A 26,541-nucleotide genomic window follows, 5' to 3' on the forward strand; every position below is an offset into this window, starting at 1 on the left:
CAGATTTAGTTCTTTTCAATGGAGAGGAAAATCAGTCGACTACAGAGCATGTTGGGAGATTTCGCCTGCAAATAGGCGAAGCAGATTTGGATGAGGCTCTAAAATTGAAGTTGCTTCCTCATTCTCTTACTAGAACTGCTTTTTCTTGGTTTATTAACTTGCCTCCAAATTCTGTTCATTCGTGGAGAGAAATGGAAGAACAGTTCCATATTCAATTCTTTAGGCATGCACCAGAAATTTCAGTGGCAGACTTAGCTAAAATCAAACAAAAGCCTTCAGAGTCCGTTGAACAGTATATGAACAGGTTCAAAAAGATTAGGAATCAGTGTCATTTTTACATCCCCGAATCTGAAATAGTGAAGATAGCCCAGGAAGGGCTTGATTATGATTTTAAGAAACATTTTACTGGAACGGAATTTAGAGATTTATTTGATTTTACTTCCAAAGCCATAGGATATGAGGCTATTCTTATGGAAGGGGAGTACAGGAAAAGTAAATCACTGGGTACATATTACCAAGATATAGAAGGAGATGTGGAGATTGATGTTGCCCAAGTAATTGGAAAAGCACCAATTGTTTGTGACACTTTAACAAAGGCTGAGAAGCCTGTGAATATGCCTTCATCTCATCCAAATAGGAGAAATCAAGCAAATTTTAGACAATACTCATTTGATTTGTCCAAAGCTGATCAACTTTTTGATGAACTAATTAATCAAAAGTTCTTAACTTTATCACCAGGGCATATGATCCCTCCTGAAAAGGATAGAAAGGGAAAAGATTACTGTAAGTGGCATAATTCTTTTAGATATAATACTAACAACTGTGTTACATTTCGGAATTGTGTGCAGGACCTGATCCAGAAGGGCCTGTTACAGTATGCTAAGGGAAATAAAGAAGTAATTGGGATTGATATTGATCCTTTTCCCTTGGTAGAGGTCAATATGGTGACTGCCAGATTGAAGAAAGGAAAAATGGCATCTCAAATTGAAAGAAGGATTCAAGAAGAAGAAGAAATTATGGAAGAGGAAGTTCAAGTGAGGCAGAAATTTGAGAATTACTTTTGTTTAAGGTGTGATGAGGAGATCAAGAAGGGAGAAGAAATGATTGCAGAAAAAGAGTACAATGGTACCTATGCTAAAGGTTCCATTAGATTCAACACTATGGGAAGTAGTGATTTGCAGATTTATGTAGGGCCAAAGTTGATTTTTGAAGGTGAAGATCCTGGAATTTTTATACCTTCTGAATCACTCAAGTGGTATGGGGAAGATGATGGACCATTCCTATTTAAAGGATACCTTGTGATTCCAGCACCACCTGGGAAGCCGGATGCAAGTCTAATATATCCACCTTCATTTATGAATGGAAGGGGAAGAGGTTTTTACCCAAGGGGTGGAAGATCAAGGGGAAGAATGCCTTTTGTCAGAGGTGGATATCAAGGAAGGATGGTAATTCCACCAAATATGGAGCATCATGGATGGGATACAGTGAGACATCCTAAATTCCCAAATGTAAGGGAATTCGAGCCCATTACCAATACTCAGAAAAGGAGGTTACAAAGGAAGATTTCAGACAGATAAAGGAGAGATCAACAGATAATGATGGATTCAACATAGTGGCCAGAAATGAAGGCTAGGGCAGTTCTAAATCAGGCAGTTCCTATGGTTTGGACTAGGGAGTCTACTATACCAGTTTCAACAGTGCCTAAACAAAAGGCAAAGGAAGTAGAAAAACCTGGGGGGCAAATAATCAAACCAACCGTTACCCAAAGGCTTGGGGGGCAAAGCTCAAGTGTTTCCCCTGCTCTATCAATTAAGGAACAAAAGGCATAATTCAAGAAGAGCTTAAAGAAGAAGATGGAAGAATTTCAACAAGTATTGCTAGAAGATGATGATCTTTTGTCAGTTAATAGTTTAGATATGATGAAAGAAGATTTCAAAGATGACAATAATGAAGTGGACTCTCAAAAATCTACCACCTTTGGTCAAGCACTGGACACAATCCAATTCGGGTCAGTTTCCCCTACTAGAATTCATTGCAATATGATGTTAGTTTTGCCAAAAACTTTTCAGGCAAAACCTAATCAGCCCACGAGTTTAGAAGGGGATGTTGAAGATAAAACAGATGCTATAGTGAAGATAAATGAGCAAGAAGAAGATTTTAAAAAGAAGTCCATTCAAATTGAGAAAGATACAAGAGAAAAAGATGTGGTTGTCTTGAGGGCTCCTGAAAATGCCTTGGTCAAGCATTTAAAGCCATTATATATTATGGTTCACATTAATGGGCAGCCTATTAATAAGGTTTTGATTGATAATGGAGCTATAGTAAACATTTTACCTTCGAAAATGATGAAGACTTTGAACAAAAATGAGTCAGATCTGATCCCAACAGAAGTGACAGTTGGAAATTTTGCAGGAGGATGTTCACCTGCTAAAGGTGTGATTTCTTTGCAATTACAAATTGGAAACAGAAAGATGAACACTACTTTCTTTGTTATTGATTCTTCATCCAATTATAATGCCTTGTTAGGCAGAGATTGGATTCATATAAACGGATGTGTTCCCTCTTCTTTACATCAGGTATTAATATTTCTGAAACAAGGAGAGGATAAAGATATCGACGGAATGGAAATTTTCTGGGCAAACAAACATCCATTTAAAGCAGATACCAACAACGTGGAAGCAGGTCTATATGATGAAGACTTATGGCCAATCAAGGTTGAGGGTTCAGAAGTGAAATCGATAGGGATAAGCATTACTGAAAGCCAATTCCTTAAATACATTACAGATGGTTTTAAGGAAATAAGTGGAGATTTTGTTAGACCTAACATGATACTAAGGTCTAGTGGTTCTAAATCAAAAGTTTCCCATGATCAGTGACAATCTCAGCCATGTGAATGAAGAGTTAGCTACTTTAAAAGCTACTTTTAAGAGATTGTTTTCTTTCATTGTATCTAGGAAATTAGAGGCTGATGAGCCTATTTCTTGTAATTGGGCAGACTGTGTAGTTGATGATAGTCCTTTGACTGTTAAGGAATTGACTATGGAAGATCTTAAAGTTGCTCCTGCTAAACTTGATGATTATAAAGCAGAAGTAAAAGATCCATTAGAGGATTTTAATGTAGGAACAGAGGAAGATCCTAGAATTCTTCATGTATGTGCTGCTTTACCTGATGAAATGAAGGATCGTTTGAAGTACTTGTTGTCTGAATTCAAAGATTGTTTTGCTTGGGATTATCCTAATATGCCTGGTTTGAATAGATCACTAGTTGAACACAAAATTCCTATTAAAGAGGACTTTGTTCCATATCAACAAATTCCAAGACAGATGACACCTGAAGTTCAAAAAGAAGTAAAGAAAGAAATGGAACGATTGTTTAAGGCCAAATTTATTAGGCCTGTTAAATATGTTGAATGGATTTCAAATATTGTTCCTGTAATTAAGAAAAATGGTAAGGTGAGAATATGCATTGATTTAAGAAATTTAAACACAGCATCACCAAAAGATGAGTATCACATGCCTGTTGTAGACCATTAAGTGGATGCAACTGCAGGCCATCAATTTCTTTCTTTTATGGATGGTTATTCTGGATATAACCAAATATTCATTGCAAAAGAAGATACACACAAAACTGCATTTAGATGTCCAGGATATATTGGATTGTTTGAATGGATTGTTATGGCATTTGGATTAAAGAATGCAGGAGCAACTTATCAGAGAACAATGAATGTGATTTTTCATGACCTAATTGGAAGGTTTATGGAAGTTTATATTGATGATATAGTGGTAAAATCACATACATTTGATGAGCATGTAGACTACTTAAGACAAGTCTTGATGAGAATGAGACAATATGAGTTGAAAATGAATGCAATGAAATGTGCTTTTGGAGTTACTGCTGAAATTTTTTTGGGATTTCTAGTTCATAAGAAAGGGATTGAGGTTGATAAAGATAAAGCAAAAGCTATAATAGAAGCACAGCCTCCAACAAATAAACAAGAACTCCAACAGTTTCTGGGACAGGTAAATTTTCTCAGGAGATTTATTTCCAATTTGTCTGGAAAAACTCTTGCTTTTTCCCCACTATTAAAGTTAAAATCTCAGAAAGATTTTACATGGGAAAAAGAACATCAGAAGGCTTTTGAGTTTTTGAAGCAATCATTGGTAAGGCCTCCTGTTCTGATGCCACCAATAATTGGAAAACCTTTGAAATTATATATATCAGCAGGACACCAATCGATTGGTTGTCTTTTGGCTCAAGACAATGAAAATGGTCATGAACAAGCCATTTATTATCTTAGCAGGAGATTAAATGAATGTGAGATAAAACATAAGCCTATTGAAAAGCTATGTTTAACATTGTACTTTTCTGCCATTAAGCTAAGATGTTACATGTTACCATCGACGGTAGAGGTAATTGCATAAACAGATGTTATTAAATATATGTTAACAAAGCCTATATTAAGAGGCAAACAAGGAAAATGGTTGTTATCTCTAATAGAGTATGATTTACAATCAAAAGGCAGTAAAATGGCAAGCCTTAGCTGACTTTGTAGCTAATCATCCTAACATGTTAATGGAAAAGGATGAATTTGAGATACATATGATTGAAATAAAACCATGGAAATTGTCATTCGATGGTTCCAAAACTGACAGAGGGGTTGGAGCAGGCGTAGTTTTTACATCTCCAAAAGGAGAGTTCTTACAGTTTTCTTTTCAGTTAGATGAAAACAGGATTTTGACCAATAATCAAGCTGAGTATGAAGCTTTGATTATCGGTTTAGAGATTGCAAAAGAATTGAATATTAGGTATTTAAATGTTACGGGGGATTCACAATTGGTGATTCGACAGATAACAGGTGAATATAAGTGCAATCATCCTTTATTAGAATTACAACTACAGAAAGTTAAAACTCTGATATCATATTTTGATGAAGTACATTTACAACATGTCTATAGATTGGAGAATAGTGATGCTAATCAGATGGCACAAATTACTTATGGAATTAGGATTCCAGAAGGGCAAAATGAAAAATTAATAAAGGTCCAAAAGAGATTCCTGCCTTTCTCTATTGAAAGAGATAGCAATGATTTTGATGTTATGGAAATAAGCCTGGTTGATGATTGGAGGGTTCTAATAAGGAAATTTCTAAAGAACCCAAAGGAGAAAACAGACAGAAATATAAAGCAAAGGGCCATAAACTATGTTATAGTGGGCAATGATTTGTTCAGAAAATCTTCAGATGAAGTACTATTGCTGTGTATTGATAAATCCCAAGAAATGACAGTTATGGGAGAAGTTCATGAGGGAACTTGCGGTTCTCATCAGTCTGGAGAGAAAATGAAATGGTTACTTAAAAGATATGGCTATTATTGGCCAACAATAAGGAAAGATTGCATCTCTTATGCTAAGGGGTGTCAAAAATGTCAACAATATGGACCCATTCAAAGGGTTCCAGCTTTTCCTTTACAATCAATTGTTAAACCATGGCCTTTTAGGGGATGGGCAATTGATATGATTGGAGAAATAATTCCTCACTCTTCTCAACAACATGAGTACGTAATGGTAGCTACAGATTATTTTACGAAATGGACAGAAGCCATCCCATTGAAGAGTGTGGCACAGAAACAAGTTATTGATTTCATTGAAGAGCATATTTTCTGTCGATTTGGTATTCCTGAAACAATCACAGTTGACCAAGCATCTGTGTTCAATGGTCACGAAGTAATGACTTATGTTAACTCATATGGGGTTAAAATCTTGAATTCTTCTCCTTATTATGCCCAAGCAAATGGGCAAGTGGAATCTACAAATAAAATAATCAAGAACACTCTATCTAAAATGATAATTGACAATCCAAGGGAATGGCATAATCTACTGCCAAGAATGTTATGGGCCTATAGGACTTCTAAAAGGGAAAGCACAAGAGCTACACCATATGAGTTAGTATATGACCAAGCTGCAGTATTACCCGTCGAAGTTAATATTACATCTCACAGAATTGCTAGGCATTATGGCCTAAATAATGTGGATTTCAAGGAAGCAATGTATCAAGAGTTGGATGGATTGGAAGAATCCATAATAGATACTTTAAATAATATACAAGCACAAAAGAAAAATCTAGAAAGAGTTTACAATAAAAGAGTCTATGAAAAAACATTTGCAGAGGGTGATTTGATTTGGAAAGCAATTCTGCCTTTAGATAAGAAAAAGAAAAGATATTTTGGTAAATGGTCTCCAAATTGGGAGGGACCATTTCGTGTATTAAAAGTACTAAGAGGTGGTGCTTATCAATTAGAATCCATTCTTGGAAGTGTTCACGAAAGAACAATCAATGGAAAGTATTTAAAGGCATATTTTCCATCTCCTTAGGAGTTAATCGACGAATGAAAACGTGAATCGATGGATGGACAAATAATTCGTACCTAAACAAATCATCGGTGAAAGCCTATAAACTTAGGCTAACTTTTCATTCAAAATAAGACAAGTTACATTTCCTGCTTACAAAAGGAAATAAACATAAAATTTTCTATTTGGAAAGGAAATTTAGGCATTGATAGGGTTACCCTCAGCATTAATTCGAATGATTTCAAAATAATGTGGGAAACTCCAAGTGACAAAAACATGAAATTTTTCACAAGCATAGGTCAGGAATGCATGCTCTTTGTCCCTAGCCATTGCCTCTGCATCCATCTTTATCTTCTTATCTACCAATGGCCTCATAGCCATTACACTCTTTTCAGCTTGAGCCAAGAGATGGGCTCTCTTGTGGTTTTTCTTCCGAAGCCAGTTCTGATGTTTCTTGAACAGAGCTTTTGAGGAATTCGGTGGTAGTTCCCAATTGGAGTGATTTAGGTCCAATACTTTGTTATGAAGTTTAACCACTTTGTCATGTTGAACTTCATAGTCTACCCAAAAGGGATCATAGAAAGCAGCAGTGCTGGTCTTCATCCAAAGCCTTATAAGAGGCAATGCAGATTTAAACCCATGAAGATGGGTAGTAATGAGGCTACTCTCGTAAAATTGGAGAGTCTCACATGCCCACAGGAAGTTCAAATAAGGGACATGTTCTTCCAAAATGTGAATATCCAAAAAGGCAAAAGCAGCCAATAGCTCTTTGGCTGTAGTTTCATCAGAATCCCTATAAATCGAATACCCTACATGGGCTTGAGATAGTGGGGGGTTATACCTTCTCTAATTCTTGAAACCAATCAGGGTTCTCAGGAAGGGGAGAGATGTCAGGCTGGTCATCAGAAAAGCCACCAGGAAAACATGGCTTTCTCACCATTTCTTTCCAATAAGCTTGTTGATTTTTTGCCCTCTCGAAAAGGGATTCGTGATTCTCTAAGTTTGGCTTGCCGCCTGCCTCTGCCAGTTGAAATGGCATTGGCCTATATGGCATGGACAGTAGTGAATCCAGTAACATTGCCAGTGGTTCTTCTCTGACCCAGGGAAATTGATAGCTGACTTTGACGTGTGAGCGTCGAATACTCGAATTGGGATACAGAGGAGGATCCTCCATTCTGACGATTACTCTTTCAGTGGGTGGGTTGATACTCCAACTGGATGGAGGATTAGAAGGCAAAGGATCATCCCAGCCAGAGATGGCCGTAATAGGAGAAAATGGCCGATCGACGGTATCAAAAGAAGGCGAGGGGGTGTTTAGATCGATGTCCATGGTGTCAATTTGACTGTGAGCAGAACAAATCACGAAAAAGATGAGAAGTCAATTGAGAGTAAAAGGATCGATGTGTAACTATCCCACAAAAGTCCAATTTATAAAGAAAAAATTAGCAACGGTTCAGTTTCCGAGCAGTTAATTAAAGCAGTTATTACGCATGATCTGCTCCACTAGCAGGAAGTGGAGGAGAAGACGGTTGGTATTTTCCATGGGATATCATTGGTTTATCCCATCGATAAAGAAGGAAATGGTTAGCCACGATTTATATCCATTACCAAGGAATGGAATAATTAGTTAATGGTTTCATGATTTCCTATGAGTTGATCCTATCAGTGGGTTTGTTTCAAATACAAAAGAAGTAAGCAAGCAGGGGTTGATTTGCCCTATCGATTCTGAACAGGAGCCGTTTAGAGATTCGGATAATTATGAGAAATGCAAGAATGGGATAAACATACTCAGAATTAATACAGTTGTTTTAATACAAAAGCTACAAAAGCCTGAAAACAAGGCTAAACATTGCAAGAAAATAAAGAATACAACTAATAAGATGCCTGAAATATAGAGGCCAAAATGATAGTTGTAATATACAGAGTAATTATTGGTTCTTGAGTTTAACTTCCAAGAACAACTTGGAGAAATAACTCCACTTGCTATTTGTAGCATTGTATTTTTCCTGATATTTCAAAAAATCGGTGTTGGCCATGGTAATGATGGCCTTAGTGCTCTGCTCATGACAGGAGACCTTGGATAGTTCTTGACTGATCAGCTCCTTTCGTGCTAATAAAATCTTTTGTTGATCATCAAGTTGACTCAAACGGGCAAGAAGGGCAGCCTTTTCATCTTCAATCTGCTGTAATTCATCTTTCAGTTGATGTATATTGTTCCCCATTGTGTCCAAACTAGTTGAAATGGCTACAAATTGATTGAGGGTATCCTGTTTGCTCTTCATCTCTTTCTGACAGTAGGCTGCTACTGTCAAACTCTCATGTACAATTGTGCCAAATTCCTCAAGCTTAATTTGCTCAGACAATGGAAAAACTTTCTTGGATATCAGACGGTTCATACAGCTAGTAAAAGCTGCAGAATGATCAGTGGCAATTTCCAACAGTGGAAGTTCAAGCAGTTCAAAAAAGGTTTTCATCTTATCTTTTGTCTCTTCACTAAGCCCAGAGGATGGTGGAGAAGTCAGAGATTCAGAAAACTCAGAAATGGACTTTGAATAGAACTCAGAATATTTCTTGGTCCTAGTCAGCATAAGGTCCAAGTCAGAATTTGGTGAATTGGTTGGCAATTCAGTATCAGCCCCATAGGCAGATGAAGGAGAAACCATTGGAGTAGTGGGGTTGATGATCAAGTTTGGGGTATGGATTTCCCCTTCAACCTGCTGTTGCTCTGAGAATTCAGTAGCCTCAACCAATGGTTCCACAAGCTTTGACACCAATTCTCCTTGGATAGGAGAATGAATTCCTGATTGTTCAACAAGAGGCTCCAGCACTCTTTCTCCTTGAGCAGGAGAATGGATATCTGGTTGCTCGATACTAATAGTCTCTTGTTCTACCAGGGGATCAACTTTTTGAATTATAGGAGAATTAGGTACTGAACTTAAGAGGAGCTCAGTAATTGGATCAAATAGTGAAACCTTTGGAAAAGCTGATTTGTTGCCCATGTCAGAAATTTTGACACCTTCGTCCGAAATTGGTGTTGGATATTTTAAAGGTGAAGGGGGATTAAATGGAAGGTCAAATTGATTGACAGAAAAGGAATTGACAGGGGTTAAACTCAAACCTTCATCTTTGTTGCCTTTGTCATCTGAGTGAGGTGGCAGTTGCAGTCTCATCCTTGTTTTCTAGATGTGAAAGAAAAGAAATGAATCAATAGAGGATTGATACATGATATCTAAAGTCCAAATTAGCAGAAAGATGAGATTCTTACCCTTTTAAATGTCACCAATGTCTCTGAATCTTCAGCAATTTCTGGCAGACTGGTCTGTCGATCAGGTAAGTTAAGACCTTTCATTGCATCCGCCATCAGTGGGGGATCTCGCAATGTACCTTGGGCTTGAGAAGTCCTGTTTCTTTTCTTGGAGGGAAGTGAAACCTCATGTTGCTTCCCTTTATCTTGACCTTTTGGGCCTCTTGGTCTTGAGACAGGAGCCTTCTTAGGAACTAAAAACATGAGAAATAATTAATAAGATTGAGACCTCATGTCTACGAAATAAAGAGGGATGATTTCATAGAAGATACCTGACGAGGAATCTTCAGTGTCAAGTCTCATAAGACAGTTGCTCAATTCTTTGTTGAAAATGGTGGGCTTGATGCAATCCCAAAACAGTCTGAATTCTGAGATGAGAGAAGGTTCGGCCACAAAACTCGCAAGTTGGAAACTGGCCTTGATACCTTGAAATTGACCAATCAGTTCCGTAATTAAGGAAGTTTGGGTCACAATTGGTCTTGTTTTGGCCAAATCCTTGATCCTTGGATGAGTGTGAGGGACAGGGATCCCTTGTGACAAACCAAATTGTCTAGCACACTGATTTGGCATGTAGACTTCGAAACTGCAATTGGAAAAGCGTGTGGTTGATGGGGAGAATCCTATCGACAGGAATCTTGATATCAAGATACTAGCCCAAAATTCATTAACCGTTTGAGCTGGCACTAAAAATTTGAGGATGGGTTCTATCCTTCGCGATGCCGAGTAACGGCAGTCCTTAAAAGGGAGCCAAGTAGGATATTCTTCAAGAACAAGGCTATAAAAGGCTTTGAAGTACCTTTTAAAGGATGAGTCCTCATGTTTGGGTTCATGGGCTAAAAAGTATTCTGCATAGCTCAAGCATTCACCCCCATCTTTCCTCTTCGGAAAATAACTTGTGGGTTTTAGAAATGGAAAATAGGCATACAGCCATGCTTGGAGAATCCAAAAAGGACCACCACAATTACTGGTGATTTTATTTTGTGTGAATGTCCATAATCCTTTATACAATGTCCCCAGTACAAAGAGAGCTAATGCAAGCTTTGCATCTTGTGCTAAGCAGATGGCCAAGCGGACATATTCCTTGGTAATCTTCAAATTAGACACACATAGCACATATTTGTTGAGCCAATGCAAGTAAAATGCTACTTTCTCAGTAAATGATGGCTCTCTGAGATCAGAAGTACAAAAAAGGGATATAAAATGTGCATAACTCCATGAGTTATCAGCAGAGGCCTCAAACGGTGGATCACAAGGGCGATGATCCAAGGCAGCATTAACTTCTGCACCTATACTCGATAGGCTAGTCAGATGAGCGATGTCTAAAACAGTGGGACTCATGGGGCCATATGGAAAAACAAAGGTGTTGGATGAAACAGACTAAAAACAGGCAGCAGCAGCAATCAAATTAGGGTTAAATTCAAAGGCCTGTGTGGATAGGTCTATGGTTTCGTAAATTCCCATGGCATGCCACGAGAGATGTAGGTATCCCTTCATACGATCAACCCACTTTGTCCAAGATGGGAATACAGAGGGCCATGATCGGATTGTTCCTCTGGTATTCCAACCAGTACGATGGAGACCTGGGAGCGAAAGGAGTAAAGGCTCGTCGAAATTCACCGGATAATATGTCGGTAGTGAATCAGGGGAGTTTGGAGAATAAATGAGACCCAATATGAATTTGGAGGGATGACCAACTACAGGAATAAAATAAAGAGGTAACTGAGGTGCCTCCCTTAGGCATTGAGGGTACCTTGGGAGATAGGACTCGGTTGGGGTTTCAGTTTCCTGAGAGCTCTATTCTTTCTTCTGGGTTGACCGAGGAGTCGACGACTTGGAAGAAGCTTTGGAGACCATTGCTTTGCTTTGAGGAGCTTTCTTGGGCGCCATCGATTCCGAGGTTGATGGTTTGAAACGGTGCCCTAATTTTTATAAACGAAAGGATATATATACGTTAGAAGAGCCCCGTGTGTTAATCACGCCTTTTGGAAAAGGCAAAGGAATTATTTATTCGAGTTAAAAGATTTTTAACTCAAACAAATAAGGGGGGCATTGTTTGTACCATAATTAAGATTTCTATTTTTACCCGTCGATCAGGCGACACGTGGCAAGGGTAAATATGGGTAAGTGGGAGAATGGAATGGACTCACCTTAATAATTTAGAATGGAAGTAAATCGATGGTGAAAATATAAAAAGTTTTGTCCGTCGATTGGCCTACACGTGGCGTATTCTTATGGCCTTTTTGTTCGTCGATCGGGTGACAGGTGTCAAATGGAACTGGATCCCATGATTCCACGATTGAAGAGAACGATAACCGCAATTAACGAGACAATTTTCTCAACGTGGGCATGATCAGCAGTTGGAGGAAGTTCTTAATCAGAAATCGAGGGAGTTTTTCAACTGCTACTTTGGGGGGAAGATTCGAATTCAAATGTAGGAAGGCCTATTTAAGAACAAGTTAGTAGCAGTTTCAGGGACACACAAAAAACAACGCCAATCAGGCCTTTATCTTTTATTTTCTAGGAGTAGAGCTAATTTGTAATTGTTCACTCAATCATCTCGATTGATTGTTCTTCTACTTTGAGGGTTAATAAAGTCCATTTTGTTAATCTTCTTCCACACATCATTCACTTCATTGTTTGTTTTCAAAGAAGTCCTGAAATACGGCAAGAAACCAAACTCCACTTTTCACACTCACATTCCAGCAAGCTTACGATACGATTTCCCGTCGATTCTCCGTCGATTGGAAAGAAAACAAGAATTTTAGTAACAGGAGGACAAAACCGAGATCCAAAGAAAAAGAGTTTGTATCACGATGAGCTCGGACACTATAGTACCGCTTGCCAGCTGTACAAGACTTTCTTGGAGCAACTGGTGGCCCAGGACCAATGGATTGACATGGCCAAGACTCCGTACAGGAATCCGAACAATGGGGGGCCGAAACCCCCAGGAAGAAGCTTTGCCGATGATCAATGTGATTCAGGGCCTTGTCAATCGAGAGACCGAAGCGCACTGAATCTCAGCTTCGCAGCGCTAAGCAGGTCCGAATCTACCGAGCAATTTGGTTCTGTCCTTAGGTGGGTGGTTTCGTCTCGGTGGTTTAAAAACATAGGAAACTGGAAGAACGGTTTGGTTTCTAAATGAATGCTAATGGTTCGGGTTCCAAATCAATCTGAACCTCATTGACAGGGTATAAACATACATGAATATATGTAGTATGATAATTTTAGTGGGGAACATCACACTTAAAAGAGTCTCAGTCATATGGTGTACTTTAATGGATTTCGTTGGTTTTTGATGATTTCAGAGGAGTTGGTTCAAAAATAATTATGATTTCCGATTTTTTTAATGTAATTTTTGAGTGCATTGAATAGTTTGTAAATAGGGTATCTCAGTTTGAAATGAACTGTGCTTCAAAACCAGCTCCGAATGGTAGTCTACCGAATTGTATTGATTCTGTTGAATCTGTTCTATGAATTTCACGGATTGATTTGGTTCACGAAATTTCTAATCCGTAAAAAGTTGGTTTGGTGCTCAGTTTATCACAACCAGTCCAATATGTTCCATGCTCTAATTTTGCGAGAACATGAGTTCTGAACTACTTCTAGATTGATTGTGCAAGATCCTTCAAATCAAACACATGCAAATCTTCTGTCTACTTTTAACGCAAATGTATCCTATAATTGGGGAGCGATACAGATGCAAAGACTGCAAGGAGAAAATCGGCTTTGACCTGTGCGAAGGCTGCTATAATAGTTCCTCCAAGCTTCTAGGCTGCTTTAATCGACAGCACACGCCAGACCACAAACTTGAGAATGTGCAGCCGCATCTCGAAGCCAATGATGTCTCGAGACCGATGATTATGAATCTGATTCTCCTGATGACGTAGGTTTTAGTCGTTTTGCACGTATTTTAGAAGAGGATTCAGCATCCCACATGTCCTCCGATGATACTTCAGAAAATGAAAATGCCCACTCTTCCATCTAAAGCCCTTTGCAAGTTCTCGTTGCATGGGTCGTATTTGGAGGCATCTTGAGAGCTCCAGTCATTTGTTTGAGGTACCAAGATTCTTCATTTCCCATTTGATGGTTGGTTTCATGTGTGAATCCTGTACAGTGAGCGAGGATTGTCTACAATGTATTATACCAGTAAGCTGATGGTAAGTCTGTCAAAATCATTTCGCATCAGACTTTCTTTGACTGTACATTTGTTTTGGAAAACCCCCATGTTGTCGATGTACTTGCTGCTCATCAGGAAACTTTTGTTGAATTTAAGCCTGGCCCGCTTGCAGTTCCCCGACATCAAATGCACGTCGGACACGTAAGGGATACGGCTTGGACACCAGACTCTCACGTCCTGCGTCTAAAACACAAATGGAGGACTCTTACATGGGAGAGATTAATCTTACGAAATTTTGACAAATACTCAAGTCTCTAGCGTCCACAATTATACTAGTATTTATGTAAAATGTAAAATGTAAAATATGGGAGAGATTAATCTTATGAAATTTTGACAAAAGATCTTTTTTTAGGAGGCCTTTCACCTAAGGGAATTGATTTCAACACTCCCTTTTTATATAACCACACTTCCTTTTTTGTCCTTTAACCAAAAAAAAATACGTTCACTTTCAATACTAAAAATCAAAAAAGGGAGTGTGAAAATCAATTCCCCTCACGTAAATGGCGCTTTTATATAAATTGAAATAGTTTTTGAAAAGTCAAATCTTGTTGTATACGCACATGCACATATGTGTAAGTAATGGCCTCGGAGGACTAGTGCGTGCCTGCGTGGGCTTTCCTGGTGTTCAACAATGTAGTAGGATTTATTTATGTGCACGTGACATTTGTTTAGTGGGCCATCCAAAAAAAATACTAACATATTTTTACATGTGCTTTATAATGTTCGAAATTAATTATCATAAACTAATATAACAAACATTATTGAAGTATAGGGAAATATTTAATCTACAAGCTTTTTTAGTTTTCGGAAGTACCCATCCTTTTTTTTTTTTGAAGCAAATGTTGTCTCATTTATATTGATACGAAAACAGAGTACAACTATAACAAACCAAACAATATACAACAAAACAAAAATAAAGAGAAAAGCCTCAAGGGAATCAGCTTTGGTGTTAGAACTCATCGATTTGCTCGGTGTTAGGACTCATCGATTCGCTCGAGAATTTGGGTGGAGTTCATGAATATCTGGAGTGGTGAGCTTGTTTTCGCCACAGGATCAAAATGGGATCAGCTCTAGATGTCTTCAACGTCACTATCGGAAAGCTCAAAAATCCGTCAGCAAAACCGATTGGCCTCCATGAGCTAAGTCCCACCCCTGCGTGAATAAGATGTTTATAGCATTTTGAGGTAGTAGAAATTATAGACCCACCCTCGAGCCTTTTATTCGTGTAACACTTGCATCATTCTAGTCTGGTATTTTTCATGCTAATAATGGTGAAGGTTTTTTTTATATAGAAGAAAGGAAAGTAAAATCAATCGAGTAGGAATTTTGACTGAAGAGCTGGTGGAAAGAATCCAACAACTCTGTTCCCGCTTTTGGTGGTGCATGCTGGCTGCTTTTAGCGGTGCATTATGAGTGTTTTGTTGATTGAATATTACTAGGGCCAGAAGTGATGACAAACATGTGAGGCTTATCCTTCCTTCGGTACTTTTGAGCAAGTTGTTGACAAGTTGATATATAAATATAATTTCTTTTTAATTGGAACTAATCAAAATACATGACCACGGGGCATACCCCTAGAAATCAAACATTCATCAAACCAAAGGCCTAACCCATGCATCCGAAGACTCAAAAAAAACACACAAAACACCCCAACCTGTAGCACCAAATTAAGCCCTGCAGCCAAAGGTAACACCTATGAACTAGCAGACATATTAAAAGAAAGAGTACTGCTATTGGTACCGACGGTACCGTAGGAAAAATGCACCGACGGCCACTGGACGGCGGTCTCCGGCCACCGGAGGGCCGATCCGAGCCGTCCAAAATTTTTAAAAAACAAAACCGAGTGGGCCAGCGCAAGAATCAATGGCATCCGAGGTGTGTAGGGTACTTGATCCGAGCACCCCTTTTTCGTTTATATATATATATATACGTGTATATACACGAAAAAGGGTTGCTCGGATCAAGTACCCTACACACCTCGGATGCCATTGATTCTCGCGTGAGCCCACTCGGTTTTATTTTTTAAAATTTTTGGACGGCTCGGATCGGCCGTCCGGTAGCCGTCGGTGCATTTTCCCTACGGTACCGTTGGTACCAATAGGATTTCGTAAAAGAAATGTGTCAATTCAAGCATAACTTTAATTAACGGAAGATCTTTTAACATTCTTCCAAGAACTGATGTAGGACCTCATCTCAACAAAAATTGGTTGTTTCACAGCTTCCACTCCTTAATTCCTCTTTCAACTGATGACCCTGAAATTTATCTAGCTCCATTGATGGTACAGAGTGGCAGCTAGAGACAACTTATAGTACTAGGTATGCATCATACCCTTTCCCCTTTTGTTTAGATCAATTCATTCCAATTCCTGCAACAAATTAATTGCCAGGGTTTCTTTGCACATAAGCAAAAAATAGATGTTCATAACACTCGGTGTCTGTTTGCTAAAAATTATGAGGGCAGATTATGAGATTCTGGCTAGAAAATTGTCGTAAAGTGTTTGCTATAGACTTTAAGAGCAACTTTTAAAAATCACCAGTTTTTTGAAATTTTTGCAAGGCATAAAAGCTGATTTTTGAGAAATTACGATTCAGATGCTTTTATTGATTTTGAGAAGCTATGATTGGCATAAAAAGTATTCGTTGCCATTCCAACAATTACCCTTGGTCAAGAGCAAAATAGACTAATTCATCACAAAAGCTTATTTTGCAGCTTTTGAAGTAAATACTACTCTTCATCTTCCGTAACATTTAATCCACAATCAACAGCTGCAACAAGCACTCTTCATCTGTTCAAAAAAAAAAAAAAAAAAACAAGCACTCTTCATAAGTACTTATCTAAAATCTAAAATATAGAATGTAAGATTGAATTACCAATCTACAAACAATCTCAAAAAATGGCAATTCGATCTTCACGTTTTCCTTAGACAGTGTGAATGAATTCTATGACGTGATTGAAAATCTAAGAAAAAACTATTGCAAACACCCCCTCGGGACCACAGCTATATATCCATTGATGATTGCCCACCTTGGCACATAGCGCTTGAACCATACTAGCTCTGAGTGTAGCATCTGGACCATTGGATTGCCGAACGAACGGTTTGGATGGCGCACAACACTAAAAATGGAAGTTGACTGTTACCACAGCACCAAAAATGGAAGTTTGACTCTTACCAATTAATTACTATATATATACCTAATCCATGGCTGAACCAGATTTCTTTTTCTAAAGAGAGATCTTTCTAAAAGTCCAAGATGCACGAGCTTTGCATGGTTTTTTTAAACTATAGTAGTACATGTAGGACACATGCGATATATTCAACTCTTGCACTTTACTAAACTAACAACGTCCGTGCAAGGCACAGATTATTAAGAGCATTGTTTATAGGTCTATTTGGATAAATTAAATTAGTTCTTTTTCAACTAGGCAAAAAAATTTTTTATTTTTTTTTGGTTTTGTGCTTTTTACCTTTTTAAATGCTTTTTATCTTTAATCAATTGTGGTATATGTGCTCTCGCCCTGCAATAATGAGTTGGAAATACCTCAGCGTTTCTCGTTATGTATGTAGCAGTATAGCAATGTCTCTTCCTTTCTTGATTAAAAAGTTTTAAAACTTCATGTGGCATTATCTCACGTCACATTAATTCTCCTCTCTCATTATGCTCTATAGAAAATAAAGAGAAGGTCAATGGGTAAGAAAAAAATATCCTTAAAAAAAATCTTTAAAAGGAAAAGATATTAAGACATAGATTTAGAAGAAGTTTGATTCTATTTCTAGTTCATGATAATTCAAACAAGTAATCCATCAATATTTAGGCAACACAAGAAACCTTCTAGTATGTACGACTAGTCTAATTTTTCTGCGTTTTTTAATCTTTTACTATTTGATATACGATCCTGAAGTTTCACTTTTGTTGCATAGAAATAATATTTTTTGCAATTTTTTAAATTATTGATATTAAATTTGTATTTATAAAAAATAAAAAAAACACATTCATACGACTCTAAAATTAGTTTCATATAGAACATTCATATTCCTTTGTCTCAAAAAAATTATCCCAAGTGCACTATTTGGACCTCTTACAATAATACATATAATTTTAATTAATAATATCATTTAGGGTACCTTATCATTTATATGCAATCTGAATCTTTGTTTCATAGAGTTCACCTACCATTGTTATCCAAAAATTTTAAACTGTAAATATAATGTATAATTAACCAATTGCAAATAGTAAAATTAGTCAATTATTTTGGGACAGAAGGAGTGTATTTCTCAAAAGTTTAAAAATTCGTTATTCTCTTCGGTTTAAAATGTTCGTCTAATCCGCAAAACGATGATTTAAAAATACACACACTTTCTAAGAAAAATTTAAACTTTTTTAAACAATTTACTAGAGACCAATAATTTCTCTTAATTTATAAATAAAGTTTGAATTTTTTTTGAAGCTATTTTTTTTATTTTAAATCTCATTTCATAAATTGGACAAACATTTTGAAACGGAAGCGTGAGATTTCGTTGGAAGAAATTGGTTCTATAAGTTGGTTGGATGGATTAATACGGTTGAGAAATTAGAAAAGGAACAACACTTCTCTCGAAAGAGTCAAAACCCCCGAAACGGGCCAACCCTACTCTCTCTCTCTCTCTCTCTCTCTCTCTCTCCCTCCCTTCTTCTTCTCCAAAAGGCAGCAGTACACTGCAGCCTACCCCACCTCTCTCTCTCTCTCTCTCTCGCTCTCTCTCAAACCAACAACTGTAAACCGCCACCTTTCCCCTCTCCATCTCTCTAACCAACAACTTACAACAGAAGCCTCTCTCTCTCCCTCCCTCCCTCACTCCCTCCTTCACCTGTTCTTCCCTCTCTAGTTTTTCTCCCCCCCTTCAAATCACCTCTCTCTCTGAAAAATTAGTCAAAAAGAGAGATGGGTAAATACATGAACAAAGCAAAGACATCAAGAGAGGTGGCCCTCATGGACTCCTCCCTCGGCGTCCGTACCCGCGCCAAAACCCTAGCTCTGCAGCAGCGTCTCCAGAAATCTCCCCCGCCGGCCAATTCCGCCGGCGGCGGTGGGGCCTACCTCCAGCTCCGCAGCCGGCGACTCGAGAAACAAACCCTAATTTGCGATTCCAAGAGACAGAAGCAAACGCCCAAAGAAAGTCCTGAATCTAACCCTAAATGCCCTGATTTGGTGACCGATGAAGGGACTCGTTTGGAGACAGAGGAAAAGAAGTGCAACGATGCTGATGAGGGAATCGAAGCTTCTTTTGGGGAAAATTTGGTGGGATTTGAAGGCAGAGAGAGGTGGGTTTTCCTATTTAATTTAATTTTTTGGTCTTCAGTTGTCGATGACTTGGAAATTTTGGAAAGAAACAAGTCAAGATTCGTAACCTATGTTTTGGTGTTTTTGGTTGTGAGAGGTCTCAATAGTTGATGCCTGGTGTTTTTTTCTTGTTCTTTATTGCAAAAGATTGTCTTTGCTCTGGTCGCTGAAAAAGCAGGGGAAAGAACAAAAATCACAACTTTGAAGCCAGTTGTTTTGAGAATTTTGGAGTGAAGAATTGAATTTTCCTGAATTTGGGAATTGGGTTTTAACATGATTTTGACCCCCCTCAAATCATCTGCACCAAAAATTTCATGTATCCATGTATTTTGGGTCCTTAGATTGTGTAAGATTTTAAAGAAGAAATTATTGTGCGATCCAACGGCCGGAAATGCACCGGTATAGAGGTAAAAAAGGATTTCGGTATAGAGGATTTGAACTCGATTTTGACATTATTGTCTCATTACTCCCTTTATCTTGCTGATTAGGTCTTTAATTTTGGGACTGCCTTTGGGGGCTGTTTGGTTGCTGAAAACATGGGGGGCGTGTTTTTTACTATTGGTTTAAAGGCCCCATTTCTGTTAATTAATTCCCTGTTCTGAAAATTATTTTGGTGGCTAAGAATGTGGGATGGAAATAATGTTATTTAGCCATTTGCATGTGGAGGGTTATGGAATTGGAGGTGAACCTATTTGAGGATACTCATTTAAATTATGGGAATACCAGGTTTTGTTAACTTCTAATTTTAATTATGGTGAGAGGTGGGTTCAATTTTCTTTTTCAGTGTTTAGGGAACTTCTAATTGCTTTTCAATGTTTACTTAAATCTGGTGATTTTGGATGTTTAAAGCGTCCATTATGTTTCAACATGCCTAACACTGCATATATAAGATGCATGGCTGTTACCCTCCAAGATTTGTTATTATTTCCTTGGGATACAAATTGAGTATTTTAACTTGTATTAAATTTGGGGCTATATATGCAAGGGAAAGGTTTCTATGATTAGTGCTAGTGACAAAGCCTTAGCTGACCTGAAAGTTGTTACAAGAATGACAAAAAGTGCAACAAAATTGAAATTGAAACAGGGTTCTTTAGCCTTTCCCTTGATCCTTGTGCACAGATTGACAAATGATCAGGAACTTCTTTTTTCCAAATAATGTAGAGAAGTTGTTTGTGTATGCAAACTCAGAAAAGATCAAATCAATATTTTGTTTTGGTGTTTTGAAAGGAGTAACTACAGATGTTTGAGAGGGCACTTTTCCTGATTTTAAAGGTGTATGTGGGTCACCATGTATTATTAAATGGAGCAGTGAGATCAGATATGGAAAACATGATGAAAGCTGCCAATGGCTATGAATTTCTTGCTATATCAATGTCAGTTGCTGAAAGTTTAGTTTCAGTTTTCATGGTAAGGGAGGGAGACTGTTGGGTTATTGCAGCATTGTGTATTGATCTCTGTGTGTGTGCGTGTGTGTGGATATTGTAATCTTAGTAGCATTATTTGATGGTAGAGGGAAATGCATCTGTAACAGGGAAAGCACACCATGCAGTTTGATAACAGATCCAGACTGCATCAGAACCCCTGGTTCCACTACTAGGCCTACCATGTCTACCGAAGCTAACAGGAGATTGCAGAATTCCATGCCAAGACACATACCAACCGCAAAGGAAATGGATGAGTTCTTTGCCAGTGCAGAAGAAAAGCAACGACGACAATTTATCGAGAAGTATTTTCTCATCTCTGCTTTTTCTTGTTTTTTGAGAATGATACAGCCCCGTTTGTTAATGAATGGCCCATATGCAATTTGTTTTTTGGGTAAGTAAATTTATTTCACCAAAAAGCGCGAACAAGCTACAAAATCGCTGGGGCATCCCTTTGAACAAGGCAAAACCAACTACAATGACCTCCCTTCACAAAAATAGAGACACCTTACTTATACACAAAAACAACAAACTATCCACAATTATTAACTCCAAAAATTCTGGAATCCAGCAAATGGTTGTACATTTTTTATAGGTCATGTGGTGAAACTAATCTTAAGGGGAAAGTCGAATCTGGTGATCCCACTACTGTCCCGCTAACTTAATCAGAATAATATAAGACTCTTTTTTCTTTTTTTGTTTTCCCAACAACTAAACGGGTTAGCATGGAATTCTTTGGCAGGTACAACTTTGATCCGGTGAACAACGCTCCCCTCCCTGGACGTTACGAATGGTCGAAGCTGGATTCATAGGTGTTCGTGTTTGATCAAGACTTTTTTCCCTGCAAATTGACAGTTGATCAGAATAACTGTGTAGTGATCAATAACTTAGTGTAGTTGGAAACAGTTGCATGAATTTGCCTTAGGTAACATGGTATTGGTGATGGTGCTATTTTCCATTTTCCATCTCCTTTCTTAACTTGTAAAGAGAGAAGTAGGAGGGCTGTCAAAAAGGGTAAAGAGTGTTGACTAATGATCTGCAAAATATGAAAAGCTTGTCAGTAAAACAAACTACTAATACAACAAGGTCCTTTGTCTAACAGATCCTCTGAGAATGGGGAAGGGAGTTAGGGTTTAGTGTTTTAGGAGTTAGGGTTTTAGTGTTTTTAGGGTTAGGGTTGAATCAATTAGGTCCAGTCTTAGGTGGGTACAGAAATTTACTTAGATTTAGTCTTCTCTTGTATTTTCCCTCCCCCTTTGTTGTTTATACTGTACTGATGGAACCAACTCTTTGGAATAAAGATGACCCATTTCCCTTTGTTCATGTGTGTTTTTTTTTTTTGGTCTTGGCCTTCTGTCAAGCAATTATGTCATGTATGTACAGTGTATCTTTGGCTTGATTATCTTCCTGTGAAGACAATGGACCTTTCATCTGTGTATCTTTGGCTTGATTATCTTCATGTGAAGACAATGGACCTTTGATCTCTCTGTATCTTTGGCTTGATTATCTTTATGTGAAGACAATGGACCTTTCATCTGTTTAGATTCCCTATTGATGGAACCTACTGGTCACTCTTAGCCTCTTATGAGAATGGTTGGTGATGATACTGGAAGTGCTGGGGGAGCCCCAAGCCCTGCCCGCGGTTTTGGGACCATGGGCTGCCTTGGTCCCAAATTCAAGAAGTTCTTCAAGTTATGGCTTGTAACCGTGTTAGTTGCTGGTTGATAAGATCAGGCCTGGCCTGAGATTTTCGAGGCCCTAGGCGGGATTTAAAAATGGGGCATCTTAATTTTTACTATATTAATTAGTTGTTTGATATTGGATACAAACCAGCCATATGGTTAGGTGGCAAAGTGGTTGGACTGCATTATTGGTACCTCAAATCCTGAGTTCGAGCCACACTATAGCACCAAAAGCTGCTTTTTTTAAAAGGTTGTCGCACTAAAAAGGTGAAGGTGCCGGGGATCAAACTCACAAGCTCTTAATACAAACTCCCGTGCGTTACCACCACACTGTGTTAGCCCAGTTGTATGATAGTTTGCTTACATAATATTTAATTTATTCCAATATTTGGGGGCTCAATTATTGGATCCAAAACGGGAAACCCTAAGCGGTCACCTGGTGGGCTTATGCTCAAGGTCGTCCCTGAATAAGATATGCTCTACTATGGCAGCAAACATGTGGGTAAGATAGAATTCGGTTGTCTGAAACCTTAGGTTCGCCGAGATTTCCGAGGCGCTCAGGCGGAAGCCTGTGGGCTTTGGCTGAAAATCGGCTAAGCTTTGTGTCATGAGCCAGGCTCAATCTGAAAACTAGCGTAACACGTTGCTTATGCGGGATTGCGAGCCGATGATTGTTAGCGCTTTCCACCCAACACACGGGTCCAGAACTTAGCGTGACATCGACAAAGAATCGGATTGAGGCAGGTTTTGGATGAATAAGTCAAAGTGACCTATTATTTATTCATTTTTTTTCCGCATATGTTAGTTTTGTGTCAAACTTTTGTAGATTATTGATTCATTTCAATGTAGAAATCGGAAAAACAAAAAATTATGATCGAAAACTCATAATTATTCCAATAAAGAAGAAAATAAGCTAAAAATCTTTAAAAAATTCTAACGTAAAACTAATAAATGCAAAAAAAATAAAATTGAATACAGACAAAAGTGACTTATTCATCCAAAACTAGCCTGAATCGGTTTTGATACTAGTCAAGGGCTGGGGTCCAACACAAGAGGTCTTGAACTTATGTGCCCAAAACCTCTTGTGCTAGTCCGATAAGGAATTGAAAGATGAACGACACTGATATTGTGGTTCGTGCTTTGGTTATCTCATTTTTTTTTTTACTTCAAGGATAAGGAGACTCGGGGTCTAGGACTCGGGGCTTTGTTGTGCCTTGGGGCACAATAGATTGACTGTTGCGCCTTGACTTTGAGCTTTATCTCGAACTTGAAAATAATTTGAACTAGACGTGAACACCAACTGAATGAAAATCGAGTCAACTACACATCGTTAACCTAGTAAGCACATTGCGTTTTTATCAAGCAAGGCTGCAAGGTAATAGCAAATCCCGTGAAAAATAAAAGGTAATAGCAAATTTAATTTCCAAAATACTCAACAAGATTATCGGATGTGATCAGTTAATTACCAATGACCGATCGACTTGATTTTTTCCAGAATTGTTCGCATATAGCTTTAAGCAGGTAACGGTTTGGATCATGTTTTCGAGCTCAGACAAGACCCAAATTGAGGGCACAACAGCCTGCCTAAGTCCCTGGCTCTATGTATGTTCATCCCTAAATCCCACCATGGTTAAATCTTGTTGTACTATATATATATATATATATATAGGTCCCCCAAGGAGGATTTGAAGACAAATAGTGGGGCTGCTTCGTAGTAGTACTAGACTCGCGCGTACTAGAAGAATCTTACTATTTAGATTACAGTTTTGTTGAGTTTCTGCAACTAACCTTTTGAATGAGACAAATGCAAATTTGTTAGCTTCAAAAACGTTAGAAACAGGAACAAACTACTAAGATTTTTGAGCAACAACTTATGCGAATTTAATTACCATCTTATTCACACTAATTACTACTGTATTAAGTTTTGGCATTTTAGCATATTATTCAGACTAATCAACAACTTAATTCACACTAATCAACTCACAGTAAACAACTTATTAAGCATCTCGTTCATACTAATCAATAACTTATTGATTAGTGGAAACAACTAACAATTTGTCAACAACATCTTTTTCTTATCTTATTCTCTCCCGGAAACACCCCCTAAGGTAGTTGAGAAGAAAACTACATAATAATCAATTTTATCCTTGTTTTTTCCATAAGCACTGTGGGAGTTACTGGACAGTGGAAGGGACATAAAATGATTACCTTGATCTGTTTAATCTGTGTATCTTTATTCTAAAAATTAAAAAGTATCTTTTGCCGAGAAAAAAAAAAGTTGAATTTTCTGAAGTAGAGGATCGATCCGCATATAAATATGGATGCAACAGCGACCAAATTAAAACTTTCTAAACAAATAAACAACCTCGAAGTATCGAAAAAAGTAATTTATTGCAATCATTGATTATGCAACGTCAGGCATGTTAATAAGTTAATTATCATTGTTATTCTTTATTTAGGTATTGGTAATCAAAACAAAAGCTGATGACTCATGCATCAACTCTTGCCAGGAAAAAACAAAAACAAGAATCAAGTCCAAGTATTGAACTTCTTCCAAGTACTATTATCCTTGCTGAGATAAAAGCCGTCAGGCCTTGTTTCCCAGTAACAATCATAAGACCCTGCACAAAAAACATTTATATTCTTATCGTAAACAGCAACATTTTTAACTTTGTGACCCCAGGTGAAATTGCAGAAGAGGGTGACGGCGTCGGTAATATTGGTGGGAGCCAATTTCATTTGTCGTTCTTGATCTTTGGAGAGAGAGTACGGTCCGAAATAAAAGTCTTTCAAACGACAAAGAAATTGCAATGGCGGGTCATTTGGTACAAGGCTGGTGATATGAAGCACAATATCATCTCTTGCATAAGCGAGGTGAAATATTGTCATCAACAAAGCTAAAAGAAGGGATGATCGATTCATTTTATAATGAAGATTATTTTTATTTTGGTTATGGTACTACCCATATATATACATCTCACAGGCTCAAGCAATAAATTAAATTGTCCTTTCCTTTGTAAGGGATTACAAATATTACAAAACAATTAAATATTTTCGTAAAGTGATGGGAATTTATATATTTTGCAAATCTATTACAGATTCTGCAGATCTATTACAGATTCTGCTGATGTGGGAATCCATTTGTGTGGATTAGGTCTAATTGTCTTTATTATGGTCGAAGAGGGATATAATATAATACTACACTTATCTCATATTGTTGGTTCTTCAGAAAAAGATGTGCAATTATTGAAAAAAAAAAAAAAGTATTTTCAAACATAATTTCATCAAATTCATGACACCAATTTAAAGATCTCAATTAATTCTTTGTTGGTGGGAAAGTAAAGTAGAGAATGTTTAAATTTATATTAAATGGAAAAAATATATAATCCAAAATGTTACAGATTAAGTAACATTAAAGGGGTCAATTTGATGAGTTATAAAAGAGTAAATAGATAAAAGCTAAGATTTCTATTTTTTTAGTACTTATTTTTCGCTTTAGGAGACTGATGTCATTCTTTCACAATACATGACCTTTAAATCCAAAAAAAAAAAAAAAAATACTTATTAAAAAATAAGTACTTATTTTAGTTATTCCTAGTATATATACATATATTTATATAAATTTTCCATGGAAACAATAAATAAATAAATAAATATATATATATATAAATAAATAAATATATATATATATAAATAAATAAATATATATATATATAAATAAATAAATATATATATATATAAATAAATAAATATATATATATATATATATATATAAGCAACATATACCAAATTGTTTCGGATCCAAAGAGTTAATTATGTACAGTGAGTTAGGTCTTCCTTCCCCTAGTCATTATGATTTTTCAGCTCTTTTGTGGGTCCTTTTTTTTTTTAGGTCAAACGGAAATTCAACCACTTTTGTGGGTCTTCGATCATGAGGCACTTCTTAAGATTGTCATAGATAAATCAAGCCAAGATTTCCACAATCCTTCTGCATTGCAAAGAACTAATTACATTTATGGTGCATATATCTGGATTCACATTACTTTCCAAAAGGACACGGTTTTAAAAACAAAAAGGAAAACGGGAAATGAGGCATTACAAGCAACGACCTACATCCCAAATTTTATTTTCTGTTACATTTTACTACCTGTTAGTATTCCCATGACATATTTGCTTATGTTTGAAGTATTTTTACTACAACTTTTATACATTTTTAAAGGGTATTTTGAATTGATGTGTGCCACAATTATTTAAAACATATTTAACTATTAGTTGGCTTGGTTGGCGAAGT

At 37.3% G+C, this 26,541-nt stretch overlaps 2 protein-coding genes across 4 annotated transcripts in view; both read left to right on the top strand.

The window, feature by feature from the left end:
* LOC131300437 (E3 ubiquitin-protein ligase PRT1-like) overlaps positions 1 to 13,877 on the top strand; it is a 35,924-nt gene extending 22,047 nt beyond the window's left edge. The window contains exon 7 of the mRNA XM_058326284.1: positions 13,319 to 13,877. Coding sequence (XP_058182267.1) covers positions 13,319 to 13,537 — 219 coding nt within the window. The 3' untranslated portion in view covers positions 13,538 to 13,877. The remainder of the gene's footprint in view (positions 1 to 13,318) is intronic.
* Positions 13,878 to 18,495: 4,618 nt separating this feature from the next.
* LOC131300439 (cyclin-dependent kinase inhibitor 5-like) lies at positions 18,496 to 21,891 on the top strand. Of its 3 annotated transcripts, none has more exons than XM_058326289.1 (3): positions 18,510 to 19,128; positions 20,658 to 20,873; positions 21,311 to 21,891. In XM_058326289.1, the coding sequence occupies exons 1-3, from the start codon at positions 18,749 to 18,751 to the stop codon at positions 21,378 to 21,380; spliced, it is 666 nt and encodes a 221-aa protein (XP_058182272.1). In that variant the 5' UTR covers positions 18,510 to 18,748; the 3' UTR covers positions 21,381 to 21,891. The 3 variants fall into 3 exon arrangements, with proteins under 3 accessions (XP_058182271.1, XP_058182272.1, XP_058182273.1); XM_058326290.1 differs by having other exon boundaries at positions 20,679 to 20,873; XM_058326288.1 differs by having other exon boundaries at positions 18,496 to 19,128; positions 20,679 to 21,891.
* The last annotated feature ends 4,650 nt before the right edge of the window (positions 21,892 to 26,541 follow it).

Source organism: Rhododendron vialii, chromosome 9a (assembly GCF_030253575.1).
Source record: "Rhododendron vialii isolate Sample 1 chromosome 9a, ASM3025357v1".
In the NCBI taxonomy this organism is placed as follows: domain Eukaryota; kingdom Viridiplantae; phylum Streptophyta; class Magnoliopsida; order Ericales; family Ericaceae; genus Rhododendron; species Rhododendron vialii.